The sequence below is a fragment of the Phoca vitulina genome, unplaced genomic scaffold, assembly GCF_004348235.1.
Source record: "Phoca vitulina isolate PV1807 unplaced genomic scaffold, GSC_HSeal_1.0 scaffold28, whole genome shotgun sequence".
Taxonomy (NCBI): domain Eukaryota; kingdom Metazoa; phylum Chordata; class Mammalia; order Carnivora; family Phocidae; genus Phoca; species Phoca vitulina.
This window is the reverse complement of record NW_022589731.1, coordinates 9,814,454-9,828,288: the sequence shown is the minus strand read 5'-3', so window position 1 is coordinate 9,828,288 and position 13,835 is coordinate 9,814,454. Positions and strand designations below refer to the sequence as shown.

Here is a 13,835-nt window from a genome sequence, read left to right as displayed (position 1 = left end):
AACCACTTCTTTGAAATCATCATTAAGTACCTACTTCTATTTTACTTCTAACAAGGTGAGCAGGATCATCCAAATAACTGCCTAAGTACACGTAAGTGAAAATCCAAGAGTTAACTACACCGCTGTTTAAGGCATTTTATAAAGACACTGAAAACAAAATTAAAAGTAGGTAAGAAAAAAAGGAAACACACAACAAGCACTTTCAACGAAACCAGGAAAAAGGTTAACATGAACTTGTTTCGTGTTGTCCCAACATTCAGATGGCCAACACAATGTGGGGGACACGGTAATCACAAGACAAGCAGTGTCCAAGAGATTAATACAAACCAGTTGTTCGGCAGAAACACAAGTAATCCTAATAAGTGAAATCAAAAAGAAGTTTTTCTGCCAGGGTCCTCCCTTGTCCAAAGGAGAGGATGTAATACAATGAACAGTGTCCTTAACAAGGATGTCATTGGAACTAAGTAAATCAGCCGTCTGATTGTTTTAAACAAATAGAAACACCTATCTTAGAACTCTTGAGGTTGGTCACGACTGAAGATGACTACAAGCTCCATGAGGGGACGACTATGTTTTATACTTCTTGGTCCAGTAAAATCTTGGTTATTAGGAAACCAGCTTTCTAACATCATTGAGTACCTTGATGGCTCAACAAACCAACACAGATTTTGAGGCAGAAGAACTGTTCCTGCAAACTCAACAACAACTTAAGGGGTCAACTCAAGATCCAAATAACTGAGCAGCTGCACCTCACTACTGATGGGAAGCTTCCAGCCAGAAGGGAGGGGTGTCCTAACTGGCAGCTATGGTATGCAGGAGGTCAGCCTTTTTACATGAAGTCCAGAAAGCATGAGAGAAATAGTTGAATATAAAAAGAAAAGAAAGTAAGGAGACAAGCATTTGCAAAAAGGGAGAAACTGTCAAACGAGAGGCAACTCGAAGCTGGGGAGTTAGAAGCCAAGCTGCCGTGGCGACAGCACAGCAGAGATGAGAAGCGAATCTTCTGGAGCCTGGAGAGCATCCGACATTCTGACAGCTAGAAAAGAGCCAGAGAAGATGGAGCAGTGTGGTGCAGCTCGATACCTCAGCCCTCCAAGTCACAGAGCAAAGGTCTGCTGTGTCGTGGGGAATGACAACCACCTACTTCTGCAGAGCTCCTAAAACGGCAGCCCCTTGCGTATGGCCCTGTCAGCCAAAGTCAGTCAGTTGGTCAAATAAGCCTGGAAACGCTCCAGGCTTTAGCTGCCTCCTACAGTCCCTTCTCAGAGATTCATAATGCCTCAGTCTCCTACAGGGTCCGAGAAGATTCTGTAGAAAAACAACACCGAAAAGATGCCAACCTCCAATTTTTCTAAGCTAGCTAATTTCCCAAACTTACTTGAACTGGTAACAGTGGTCACCAGAAACACACTTGGAGAATTGTTCTAAGTAAATCAGTAAGTATGTACTGAAGGAACCCCAAGTAGCACCCTTCAGTATTTAGGAAAGCGACACACTCATTTGGGACCACAATGCAGTAACAAGTAGAGTCGTACTTGTGATACTTGGCTTTGAAACCAAAAACTGGGACACAATACTTTTTAATACTTTTTGTTCCTTGATTTGCAAGTTTATTTATATCCAAAAGTAGTGGATGAGCTGGAGGTCTGGATTTAGCACATTTAAATACAAGTCCATACTCCACCACTTGCTGGGTGTAGTACCTCAAAGTTCCTTAATCTTTCTAGACCTCAGTTTCCCCCGTCTACAAAATGGGGGCAAGAATGGCATTGAGAATCACTCCTCTGTGGGTCTCTCACGCTCCCACATGTCTTGCTGGGCATGCCAAGAATGCGAGGCCCTGACCGCTCCTTTCTCAAGCCATTTCTCAGGGTTGTATTTACAGGGAGCAGCCCTGGGGGAGGAAATACTGTGTCCCTCTGGGACAAACAGCAGGCTCGCTCTCAGGCTGCTACAAAGCAGGGCATTTCCCAGGCTCCAGGTTCCCCTCCGGTAAGGTATTCCACTGTGCATAGGCATTCTTCCAGGCAAACTTGCATCACCCTGTGGGAGCTGGGGCTCAGGGACCTGAGGTAGCGTGCTGAAACTGGCAGCACCTTTTGCCATAATAAAATTCTTTTGTCTCTGACCTAGGAATCTCTTGTCTTCCGCCAGCATCCATGAAACTATGGCAAGCTCACCTGTTACAAAGCAAGTAGGGGAACATCTCGGATCTTTAACACTTCTTGATGAATAGCGTTTGTCTCACAGGGCTTGTGGGAAAATTAAATATTATAAAGCAAGTAATATGCTTAACCCAGTGTCTGGTACTCAGTATGCCTTTAACAAGCATGAGCTATTTCTAGCTATTATGAAAAGTATTATGAAGGAATAAAAATTAAAGGTGGACCTTTCATGAATCCCAAGAAACTATTAAATTCTCTTCAACTTAAAAACTGATGAAGTCCGAATTATAAAATGCTAATCAGAAATGTTTCGTGTTTTTACATAGTATAAAACAGGCTAGAGAAATGCGTCAGCAGAAAAGGCTCTGGTTGTATGTTACAATATATGACCACGTCTGTACCTACCAGTTCTTTTGCTTCTTCGAGCTGTTTCTCCACATTTGCAACCATCTGCTTCTTCTCATCTGAAACAAACAATAAATACCAAGGAATTGCTAGGAATACAAGTAAATGTGATATATAAAAACCTCTATTTTTTATATGCTTTTTCCTTTCTGGTCAGAGTAGAGAATTACCACAACAGGCAGATGACCGGATCATTCTTTGGTGGGTTAGGAACCACTTTAAGCCGCTGAGTCTAGGCTATATATAATCCTATGGAGTACCTAATTATGAAAAGATGCCACAACATTTCTAAGAGAAAACAAAAATTAGTTGGTCCTTTAGAAGAAACTGTGTCAACAACAAATGTGCAAATTTAGTGGTTGCACGAGGAGTCTTTGGAGTCATTACTTTAATAAACTGGGAATAACTGACATGAATACAATTTAAAAGTCACATGGGGTAAATGGGTGATGGGTTAAGGAGTGCACTTGTAGAGATGAGCACTGGGTGCTGTATGTAAGTGATGAATCAATAAATTCCACACATGAAACGAATATTACACTGTATGTTAACTAACTGGCATTTAAATAAAAATTGGGGGGAAAAAATCACATACCAAAACAATTCCTGAAACTGGGCACGATGTTACGATCCTTTAAAAGACTGTACTTTCATTAAGAATTGGGTGTAATGAAAGAAATATTTGAAGTCAGGGCTACTGATTCTAAACCCAAAGTCACCACCTACTTAGCTGGTTGTGGAATCCTGGATAAGAAAGTGTTTTTTTCTGAGACTCAGTTGGTACTCTCTAAAATGGAAATTTAAAACAGCTAATTCTTTTTAGCTCATAAAGCTGATGCAAGTAAAATTACTTTTAAAATTATGAAGTGCTAAGTCTCTGTATGTAGTTTATTCAAACTCTACCAACATTAAGTTATCACCCAACTGTAGCTCCCTTTCCTGGGAGAGACATGTCCTAGCAGGTATTTTCAGAAAACTTCTCACCCCCATTCCAAAACAATCAGTCCATTTATTCAGAGACTACACCTAAGTTTTGTGCTAAGCAAATTTATTGAACATTTATGGTTTTGTGTCTAGCACCCTTCTTTTCTCAGGCAATAACCTCACTCTTTTGAGGCTCTCCTCTTCACCAACCAGGTCGATGGAAGATGCTATCTCCTTCCATGACCCTGCCCCTTTGGACACAGTGACTTAGCAAAGCACGGGCTTCTCACCCTAGCTGGACCAATCCCAGTAGCTCAATCCCTCTTGCCACATTGGTCTGGCAGGTGAAAGTGGAGTCTGCATATAACTCAAGTAGACCAATCAAAGTCCTAGAGCAACAGCAAAGTCTTTTCCTCTCTCTTGGTAGAGTTATGATGACCTGAGTCTAGAAGCTGTTGGCATCCATTGTTCTAGCTACAAGGATAGCCGCTTTGCAGTGGTTAAGAATGAAGTCTATATTGAGAAAGAAACAAAGCTGAGGGATAGGTAGTAGGTAAGTAGGTAGGTATATTTAGTTAATTAGTTTCTGGTTCCAGATAACTCTGAAACAGGTTTTGCTTGACTTTATCATGATTTGTTTTCTTGAACTAACAGATTTCTTTATTTAAAGTTAGGTTTCAGGGTGCCTGGGTGGCATGGTCAGTTAGCATCTGACTCTTGGTTTCAGCTCAGGTCATGATCTCAGGGTCTTGAAATCGAGCCCCGCATCGCACTCTGCGCTCAGCATGGAGTCTGCTTAAGACTCTCTCTCCCTCTCTCTCTGCCTCTCCCCACTGCACACATTCTGTCTCTCTCAAATAAATAAATAAATAAATAAATAAATAAATAAATAAATCTTTAAAGTTAAGTTTCTGTGAACCTAACGATGACCAACTAATACAACAAACGAGAGAAGTCATGAAGCTTGAAATGGGTACCACATTTAATAGCTGACTAACTCTTCAGGAGGATAGTCAACACTAAGTGGAGAATCTTTAGTGGAAGTTATTATTTTGCTAGAACCATAATTAGGTTCTGCCGTCCCCAACCCCTTCCCTTTGATCCCCCCAAACTGGGGGGGTAGCTGTCACCTAAGATGTTTTGTGCATACTCCAAAGAAGAAAAATGCACATTTGAAATTAAAATTTAGTTTATTTTTCCCTCTTTGAAAAAGTTAAGCCTACATATGGCCAGATTAAAAATTTAGTATATGACCCCAAATTTATTTGCTCCTGGCACATGTCATCTGTCCGACACCTCCACAAGTTACAGGAGAAGTTCACTATTTTTATGCCGGAGCAGAATATGAAATAAGACAATCCCATCTTGGACCAGGGGTGAGATTATGAATTTACATAGCAGAAGGAACATCTGGTTTGCTTTAAGGTGTTCAGTAGTTAGGAAAGTCCATGCCAAGCCTCTAGGACCAAGAAGCACCAGCTTTTCTCATCAATAAAACAAAACAAAGGAAGAAGCCTTCCTTGTCCTGTATTCCCCTTTGCTACTAATTTCTCTCTCCTCTATCCACATTCACGTTTCCCTTCCTCATCTCCCCATTTCCTCCCGGTAATCTCGCTCTCACCCCCACCGATCCACTGAAATGACTCTGAGTCTGATGACCTTTTCTTTGCTGAAACAAATGGACATTCTCTGGTCCTACTTTTACTTAATCTTGTGGCATCCAACATTCTGCTCCTCCGATCCTATCACTTTTTCATCTCCTGGCTTCCAAGACACTGATTGTCTGATCCTCCTACACACTCACTTCGGTCTCAGTGTCCTCTGCCAGATCCTTTTCCTCCATTTATCCTTTCACTTGTTGGCATTCCTGGGAGTTCAGTCCTTACTTTTCTTCTCTTATGACTATGATCTATGTCCCTGGACAATTTCATCCACTCTCATTTTTAAACTGTTATATTATACATTTATGATCCCAAATCTTTATCTCTAATCCTGATATATTTCCAGGACCCAAGACCTTTAATCCCAATGCCTATGCCTACCTCCACTGTGACTGCCTGGCAAACTGCTATTCAAAACTCGGATTCAGAAATCATCACCTCTTTGAAGCCTTTCCTAACCCGACAAAATAGTTGGCTGCTTCTCTTACAGAAAACACCTACAACCCTTACCTAATTCCAATAATTTATCTCTCACACTTACAGGTCAGATTTATCTTCTAGGTTGGGGGCTTTAATCATGTCTTAATTATCTTTATAGTCCTAAAATCTAGCACTGAGCCTGTCATATGATCAGTTCTTGAAAAATGACAGTTAATTGAATAAATAATGTAGGACAGTGCAAACATTTACAACAGAAGCTATGGTACCAACCACCCTGCTTTCCCTGTCTTCATACCTGCTCCTCTCCACCACTTAATCTTCCTAAAATGTGGCTTTGATTGCATCACTTAAGCCTAGCAGTCAAAGTCCTTCCCATTCCAGATCCAAGCAACCTTTCCAACTTTGTTTCCAACTACTAGCTCTCCACTGTACATGCTACATGCTAACCAGACAGACTATTCATTATTACCCAAACATCTCTCTCTGTCTCTCTTTTCCTGCTCTAACCTTTTGTTTAAGCTACCATTTCGGGTTCTTTGGCTGAATACAACAGAACTGATTCTGGCTAACCTCAGCCAAAAAAGGGAATTTATTAGAAAGATAGCTTTTAGAGTTAGAGTGGGAATCTTATTGGAATAAAATGGAGTGGTTCATAGAGTCAATGATAAAAATGAGCCCCCAAGCTTAGAAAGGACAGCTCCCAGGGTGGCTCGGGATAACGAGGGAGCAGGAACGGACAGTCTCTGCAAAAGGAGAGTCTTGAGCAGCAATGCCATGCTCTCTTCCTGGTTCACTCTGCCTAAAATTGGAATTACAGCAAACGTTCTCTGAATGCACTCACTTGGGCAATGTGTTCACCTATTGACCTGGATAGGGCATGGCTGCCTTTCAGTTCCACCAAGACTGGGTTTAGGTAGTTCCTCAAAGGAAAACTGAGTGCTGCTATCAGAAAATAGAATAGAGGATTCTGGGCAGTCCAAAACAACAGATACCCACCACACCCATTTACTGCAACCTCTCTTAATATACCCTTTCCCCATTTTTGTCTGCTAACTTCCACCTCTCCTCGAGGTGATTTCCTGGGACAGATCTTATCTCCTCTGAATTCCCAGACCTCTGTGCTCTGTTCTGGTGGCTCTGATGGTCATGAGAAAATGCTTTCTGTAGTTTTCCCCTCACCTTCATTTCCAGCTCCTTGGAGGCAGGGACCACTCTTGTCATATCTTTGTCCTAACTCTGAATTTAGCACTCTCCAGTGTTCCTCGCATTTTTAAGAGAATGAAAAGGTGATGATTTAGGAGGAAAGCATGAATGAGGAAGAAAGGAAGGAAAGAAAGACTGAATGAGATGACCTTGGAAATATCTACCAACATTACATTTTTGGCAGTCTTTGAGCTCTACTCCTATGTAATTCCCAAGACGGTTCCATGCTTTCCACACCAAATGGCAACCCCTTTACAAATGGCACGTTTCTAGGATTCAGAACTTTGTAACTAACAGCTATCATTATTTTCACAGGGCTATGTGTTGAACATTACCACAGTCAATCCTCAAAACGGCCCTTTGGAGATACTAGTACTATCAAGTACATAAACTCAGAGTGATTAAATAATTCCTCCAAAGTTAAACAGCTAATAAATTGCAGAGTTGGAATTCCAACAAGGTCTGCTGTTCAGAACTGAGCTCTCAACCTCTGATGTACTCATAAAATATACTATATAAACAAATTTCATCACCTTTTTTTTCTTTTGCATATAGGCTTGATGAATGCTAGTATACACATAAGTCTTTGCATAGTATGATCTTTCCTTGTGCACTCAATATTAACAGAAGTGCTTAGGGCTGGTATAGACACAAATCTACATAGCATGTTTTTTTGTTAGTATTTAAAGAAGTGCTTAGTTAGCCTTACACACCCCCTCCCCCATAAAGTAGTGTGTCAGAGCTAACTTGAATTCAGTGACTGGTACCCATCTTTGTGCAATGTAGCTATTTTTAGATAAAATAGCAGCAGAAACTATGTACTGGGAAATGTGGAGTGAAACCACTAATAGAGGAATTTTTATATTACTTAAAAATGGATATATTACTAATGCTACACTATGTAGCATGGTAGAGAATGGTCAGTACTGAAACAAAGTCATTCTAGAATGATCCATGTAATAATGGATTAGAGTTGGAGATAGCAATACGAACTCATGCTTAGCTTACCATAGATGGCTACACATACAAATATTTATATATACAGGATTTACTGTACACACATGTACTTCCTTGTCTGTCAGCTCAGAAGGACTAGAAGCAATAATACCCCAGTAGCAATGAGTGTACCTAGTATCCAGATCTTGTTTTCTTTTTTCTTTTTTAAGAGAGAGAGTACAGGGGGAGGGGCAGAGGGAGAGGGAGAGAAAGGATCCCAAGCAGACTCCACACTCAGCATGGAGCCTGACATGGGGCTGGATGACCTTGAAATCATGACCTGAGACACAATCAAGAGTCAGATGCTTAATCCACTGAGCCACCCAGGTACCCCTAGGTCATGGTTTCTAACACCATTTCTCAATAAATGGAAGTAGTACTCCTTGTAGAAATGGCTGATTCTGAGACTGGTATAGGAAAAACAAAAGATGATATTGGAGTATTTTATAATACTGGAAAGTAAGAAAGTACTACAAAGGAAAAACAAAAACAAAAACAAAAACAAAAAACAAACCTGCAATGATAGCGGTATATCAAAAGGACACAGAAGCCAGCTCAAAGGGCTTCCAAAGGTCAAAGCTAGAACAATTTGAGCAACAAAATAAAGTAGTATTGGAATACAATACAAAGAATAAAATAAATACCATGAACCCATGGATATAAATGACTGAATAAGTAAATGGAGAAGAATAGACAAAATCTCTCCTGTAGAGAATCCCAAACGGTTTAAGATGCTAAGCCTTCAAGGAGGTGGAATATGATTCCCCACTCCTGAAGTGTGGGCTGTGCATAGGACTGCCTTCCAAAGAGTATGGAAAAGAAGCAAAAGAGTAACTTTACAGTGGAGAAACCTGACAAACACTACTTCAGACAGGTGGTCAAAGTTAGTTAGCATCAGTAGTGATAAGTTGTGTTACAGTATATTCTTGACATAATGTGATAAAAATAGTGCTTTATTTCTGTGATCTTTGTCCCCCAAACCCAGAATTCCAGTCTGATCATGAGAAAAGTATCAGGCAAATACCAATTGAGGAATATTCTATAAAATATCCTACCAGTACTCCTCTAAACTGAAGTCTAGAGAAAAGTCTGAGAAAACTGTCACAGCTAAGAGGAACATAAGGAGCCCTAACTGCTAAATGTTTTGTAGTATCCTGGACTGGATCCTAGAATAGTGAAAGGACATTAGGTAAAACAAACAGATAAACAAAACAAAACATAAGGAAATCTGAACAAAGTATGGACTTCATTTAATTATAATGTATCAGTATAGGTTCACTGGCTGCAACAACAAATGTATCATATTAATATACGATGTTAACAATAGAGGAAACTGGGCATAGGACATATAGGTATTCTCTGTATTTGTGATTTTTCTATAAATCTAAACCTGTTCTGAAATTAAAAGTTATTTCTTAAAAAATCAATGAAGCCATTACTCAGCTTAACTACACTGTTGAAGGGAGAGTGGTCCCTCTGGGATTAGAGTGTGGGTAGGGGATTAAAGTATGACAATCCAATTTACTGTGCACCTAAGTTCCTGAATTCAAGGACTGGAACCATCTCTTCAACTCTAACTCTCTAGAACAATAGAAATGTAATGCATGCAAGTCACATATGTAATTCTAAATTTTCTAGTACCCACATTTTAAAAAGTAAAATTAGCTTTAATATATGTATATAGTTTTAATAATATTTAGCCCAATATATCCAAAATATTATCATTTCACTCTGTAGCCACATTCCAAGCACTCAGTAGAAACATGTGGACATTACAGCTCCAGAGCCACATACATTTTAAGCAAACCACAGTATTCATAAATAAAAGCAGACTTCTGAGTTCTCCACCTACAACCACTACAACTACAAAGGCCAAGAGTTAATCATGGAACATTTACAGTTTCTTCTATTCACGGCTACGTCTAGAGGTCTTCAAAAGCCTCCAAGGACTGACATAACTAATGAGAGAGACTTGAGCATTTTCTTCCAGAAAAGACACCTGTCTTGCCCCACCACTTTCACTTCTCTCCCTGCCTCCCTCCTTGATATCCTGAGTTCAAAGCCCAATTTCATTTCATATCCAAAAGACCCTGATCACTCATATCCTTTCAAATGTAGGCATCAGCAAGAGAGATCAACCTAACTCTAGTCTAGGCAGAAAAGGAAGCAAGAATTGAGGTCCAAGTTTCCTTTAAGAGTTCAATTAATATCACAAAGTCTGAGAAGCTGGGTCCTAACTAACCCTATCAACTGCTGTCTTAGGCAGTAGCAATAGTACTGCTAATAGCTAATTTATCATGCACATTTTCTGGGAAGAAAATTGTGCTAGTGTGTTCCAGGCTTTCTTTCATTTGATTTTTTACAACATTGTAAGGTTGAAGCAATTACCTCCTCTCCCCGACTTAAAGATAGAGGAAGCAGGCTTAGAAAGGCCAAGCACTTTGTCCAAGATTGCACATCTAGTAAGTAGCAGAGCAGAGATTCTAAACAGATCCAATGCCATGTGTGAATCTTACAAAATGGTTGGATTCACAAAAGACCATTTATCTCTCTGTAAATGAAGTAAGCAAATAATTGCAGAAGAACGTTGTATTTAAGATTCTTGAGGATGCCTGCCTGATGTAAGGGAACCTCTGCAAAGTATCCCCCCACTTAGGATTCTTCACCAAAGGAAAAATAACTTCACAATTAGTATTAGTTATGGTTTTCACTCATCTGTTTTCCTGACTTTGCCACAGAACTCTAATCATTAAAATTAAATTTCAAATACAGTGTCATAAAAATACTACCTAAGAAGGGACTGATCTGTTTCATTAGTCCAAGTACTAACATTAGTTAAATTCAAACACTTCAGTCTAAGAGCAAAGTCTTTTTATTGTTTAAAACGTGTCACAGAGTAATCAAATTTCTTCTTTAAAATGAAGTTTTAAAATACTCAATCTTTTCTATTCTCTCTGGAGATAACACTTTAATACATTGTACATGCACAGCAGAGATTAAAGTTCATTGCAATCAATCCTACTCACTCTATTTCAATTTAAAGAAGTTAATAAGTTGGGGGAATGAACTGCTCTGGCTGCAAAGTTTGCTCTGAGTTTAAACTTCTCAAATCAAGTAAATCATAATTCATCTCCTCTAGGTCAACCACTAATGATGTCCAGAGAGATTATAATTACTTTTAATCATACCTTTTTTTTAATGGTGATACATATTAATTTTAGTTCATAGACATATATCTGAAATTCATAACTTCGTGGATATACTTTTCATCCTTTTCTATTTATCAATTAGAAACAGATTATAAAGGGAGCGAGCGTAAGTAACTATTAAGAGGGAAACTACTACATTTTTAAGAATTACTATCATTCAATTAGGCAGGTCAGTAAGCATTCTTCCAGTGCCAACTACACAGTCTTCTTTCAATTCTGGTGAAGCTGCTATGTTTGGGCCTTACATTATATTGTACGCAAGGCCAGCCAAGGCTTTATTTTTAAGGCACTTAAATCAAAGGTTTCCTTCTATATGGTAAGAATGGTTACATTAAAACAAAGACAAGAAAAAAAATGAACTGTAACAAAATCTGTTTTCTTGGAAACAACTTTTACAACTTTGCATCCATGGATGACTTTGTTACTTTATATAAAACACCTTCCCAATACAAAATCTACAAGCCCAAACAGAAACTGCTTCTCTGTTAAAACTGTTACAATTAAAAATAAATAAAAATGCAACTGAAATCACAAGTCCTGATACTCTGAGACTCTAGGACTCAAGTCAAAGGAAGTAGTCTCCAGCAACAAGGATAACAAAAATCAAGATGGTCTTGGGCGGTGGAGAAAAGCGGAACTGAAGAGAAGAGACGAGGTGATGTATCATGAAGTGATGAGGCCATCAGCCACTTTCTCCACAAAAATCTCTGAGGCAGCAGAGCTCGGTGGTATATGCTACCTTGGTTCTGTCCTCTTGTTCCCTCACTTGGGCTCATAAACCTCTTTAAGACATCATCCACCTCACCAGAACTAATTGGGACTTCAGGAGATGAGTGGGGTGTAATAAGTTCAGAGATCCTGGTTTCAAGCAAATGTCCCTATTAATAGAAAATAGGTGGGGGAGGGGGAAAGAAAAAGAAATAAAGGAAGAAAATTATTTATAAACACACAAGTTTGGGGGAAGTAGGGAAAGGGAAAGAGGAATGACAACTTAGGTCCTGCAGAAATTACTGCTGGCATCAAGGACTGACTAACAAGGTGGGAAATGGGAAGTTGCCCACCAGTTCACAAATCAGTGAGCATCCTCTTTTCTTCACACTACACCCCAGAGCCAGGTAGGGCCAAGTCCAGACGATGGTTCAATTTCCCTAACAAAACTAAGCTAAAAGTAATAATCTTATCTGCAACTAACCACTCAAATTAAATCTGTACTTAGAGAAAGATAAATCCTAAAACAATGTCTCACATACAAAAAAATTACCAAATATCATATTCATATTCATCTGTTCATTTACTTAAACATTTTTCTGAGCCCTTTCTAAGTAAATGCCAAGGAAATCAAACATAGCTCCCACCTTCATAGTTGACAGTTTAGCATGGAAAGCAAGATATGCTAAAACACAAAAACAAGGGGCACCTGGGTGGCTCAGTCGGTTAAGTGTCTGCCTTTGGCTCAGGTCATGATCCCAGAGTCCTGGGATGGAGCCCCCAGAGGACAGTGGGCTCCCTGTTCAGCGGGGAGTCTGCTTCTCCCTCTTCCTCTGCCCCTCGCCCCCCACCCCGCCACGCTCTCTCTCTCAAATAAACTCTTTAAAAAAATAAAACACAAAAACAAAATCAAGAACACTTCTAGATGGGATACGTGGAATTTTAAAAGTGAGAAAAATCATCCTGTACCAAGTGTTACATAAAACTAGGTTACAGTCTCCCAAGAAGGTTGAGAAATAAGAAATGGGGTTGGGGGTATGAAAAATACTAATGATTATAGCAGCTAACACCAAAAAAGGGCTTTCCATATGTTAAATCATTTAATCTCCATAACTCCACGAGAGACGTACAGTTCTCCCCATTTTACCAAGAAGGAAAGTTGAAAGCGGTTTAAGAAACTTTCGTTAAGTGCCACAACTTTTAAGTGGCAGAGCTGCGATCTGAATCCTGGCACCATGGCTCTTAATCCTCTTTCGCCTCATATAATAATAATAATATTACTAACAAAACAACTGGTTACTGTATATTGCAGACCTATGATCTAGGTACGTTCATTCACTCTCTTTGAATACTCACACCTCTATTTTACAAATAAAACAAAAAACTTAGAGTCAGAGAAACGTTCCCAAGGTTGTACAAGTAACAAGGCGGTGAAGTCCGGATTCCAGCCCAGAAGGCGCAGATAGGGTAAGCTCTTTTCACGGCACGCCACAACCCAGCCTGGACTGTGCCTTTACCCTCAACCAAGTCCAGCTCCATAGCTCGGGGAGAGCCCCTGCAGCACCTCGCGCCTCGGAGACGTTCCACCGCCCGCGAGCTTCGGCGCCCTCGGGGCCACCCCCACTCTGCCGGGTCAGGGCTCTCACCAGGAGGGAGTCGGGGGACCCTCGCAATCTTGCTGGTGATCTCTGCCGTGAGCACCGCGAAGTCCTGCTCGTAGCCTTCGAAGTCGGATGACATGATGGCTCCGGAGTGATCGGCCCGGGCCGGAGCCCAGGTCGTGGCAAGGACCACGCGGGACAGAGGAACACGGCGTAAGGACCCCAGGAGGGGGCCTCGAGAGCAGAGTGGAGAACCGGGGACAGCTCCCAGCCTAGCCGCTTCCTGGTTGTTCGTCGCAATCTCAGTCCTCCGGAATTTGGTCTGTGGGTGTTTTTTATTGTCCGCTCGGGCTTCAAATTTTAAAAAAATTCGCGAAAGAAAAGCACTTCTATCAGCGCCCCATTAAAGCTTCCTAAAGCCTGCGGGTTCTCGGGGATCACTGAGAGCATGTTTTGCCCCTCCACGTTCTGGAAAGCGGCTCCGGCTCCCCAAGCTATAGATCCCAGAAACTTGCTTCCCGA

At 40.5% G+C, this 13,835-nt stretch overlaps 1 protein-coding gene across 6 annotated transcripts in view; it reads right to left on the bottom strand.

The window, feature by feature from the left end:
* Positions 1-13,805, bottom strand: part of VTI1A (vesicle transport through interaction with t-SNAREs 1A) — a 353,802-nt gene extending 339,997 nt beyond the window's left edge. For 2 of the 6 annotated variants that reach the window (XM_032423169.1, XM_032423174.1), the window contains exons 1-2: positions 13,359-13,803; positions 2,571-2,629 (exon numbers count right to left, since the gene is read on the bottom strand). In XM_032423169.1, coding sequence (XP_032279060.1) covers positions 2,571-2,629; positions 13,359-13,452 — 153 coding nt within the window. In that variant the 5' untranslated portion in view covers positions 13,453-13,803. Of the gene's footprint in view, positions 1-2,570; positions 2,630-13,358 lie in introns of all 6 variants that reach the window. The other 4 variants (XM_032423168.1, XM_032423173.1, XM_032423170.1 and 1 more) reach the window with 3 other exon arrangements.
* Between the last annotated feature and the right edge of the window lie 30 nt (positions 13,806-13,835).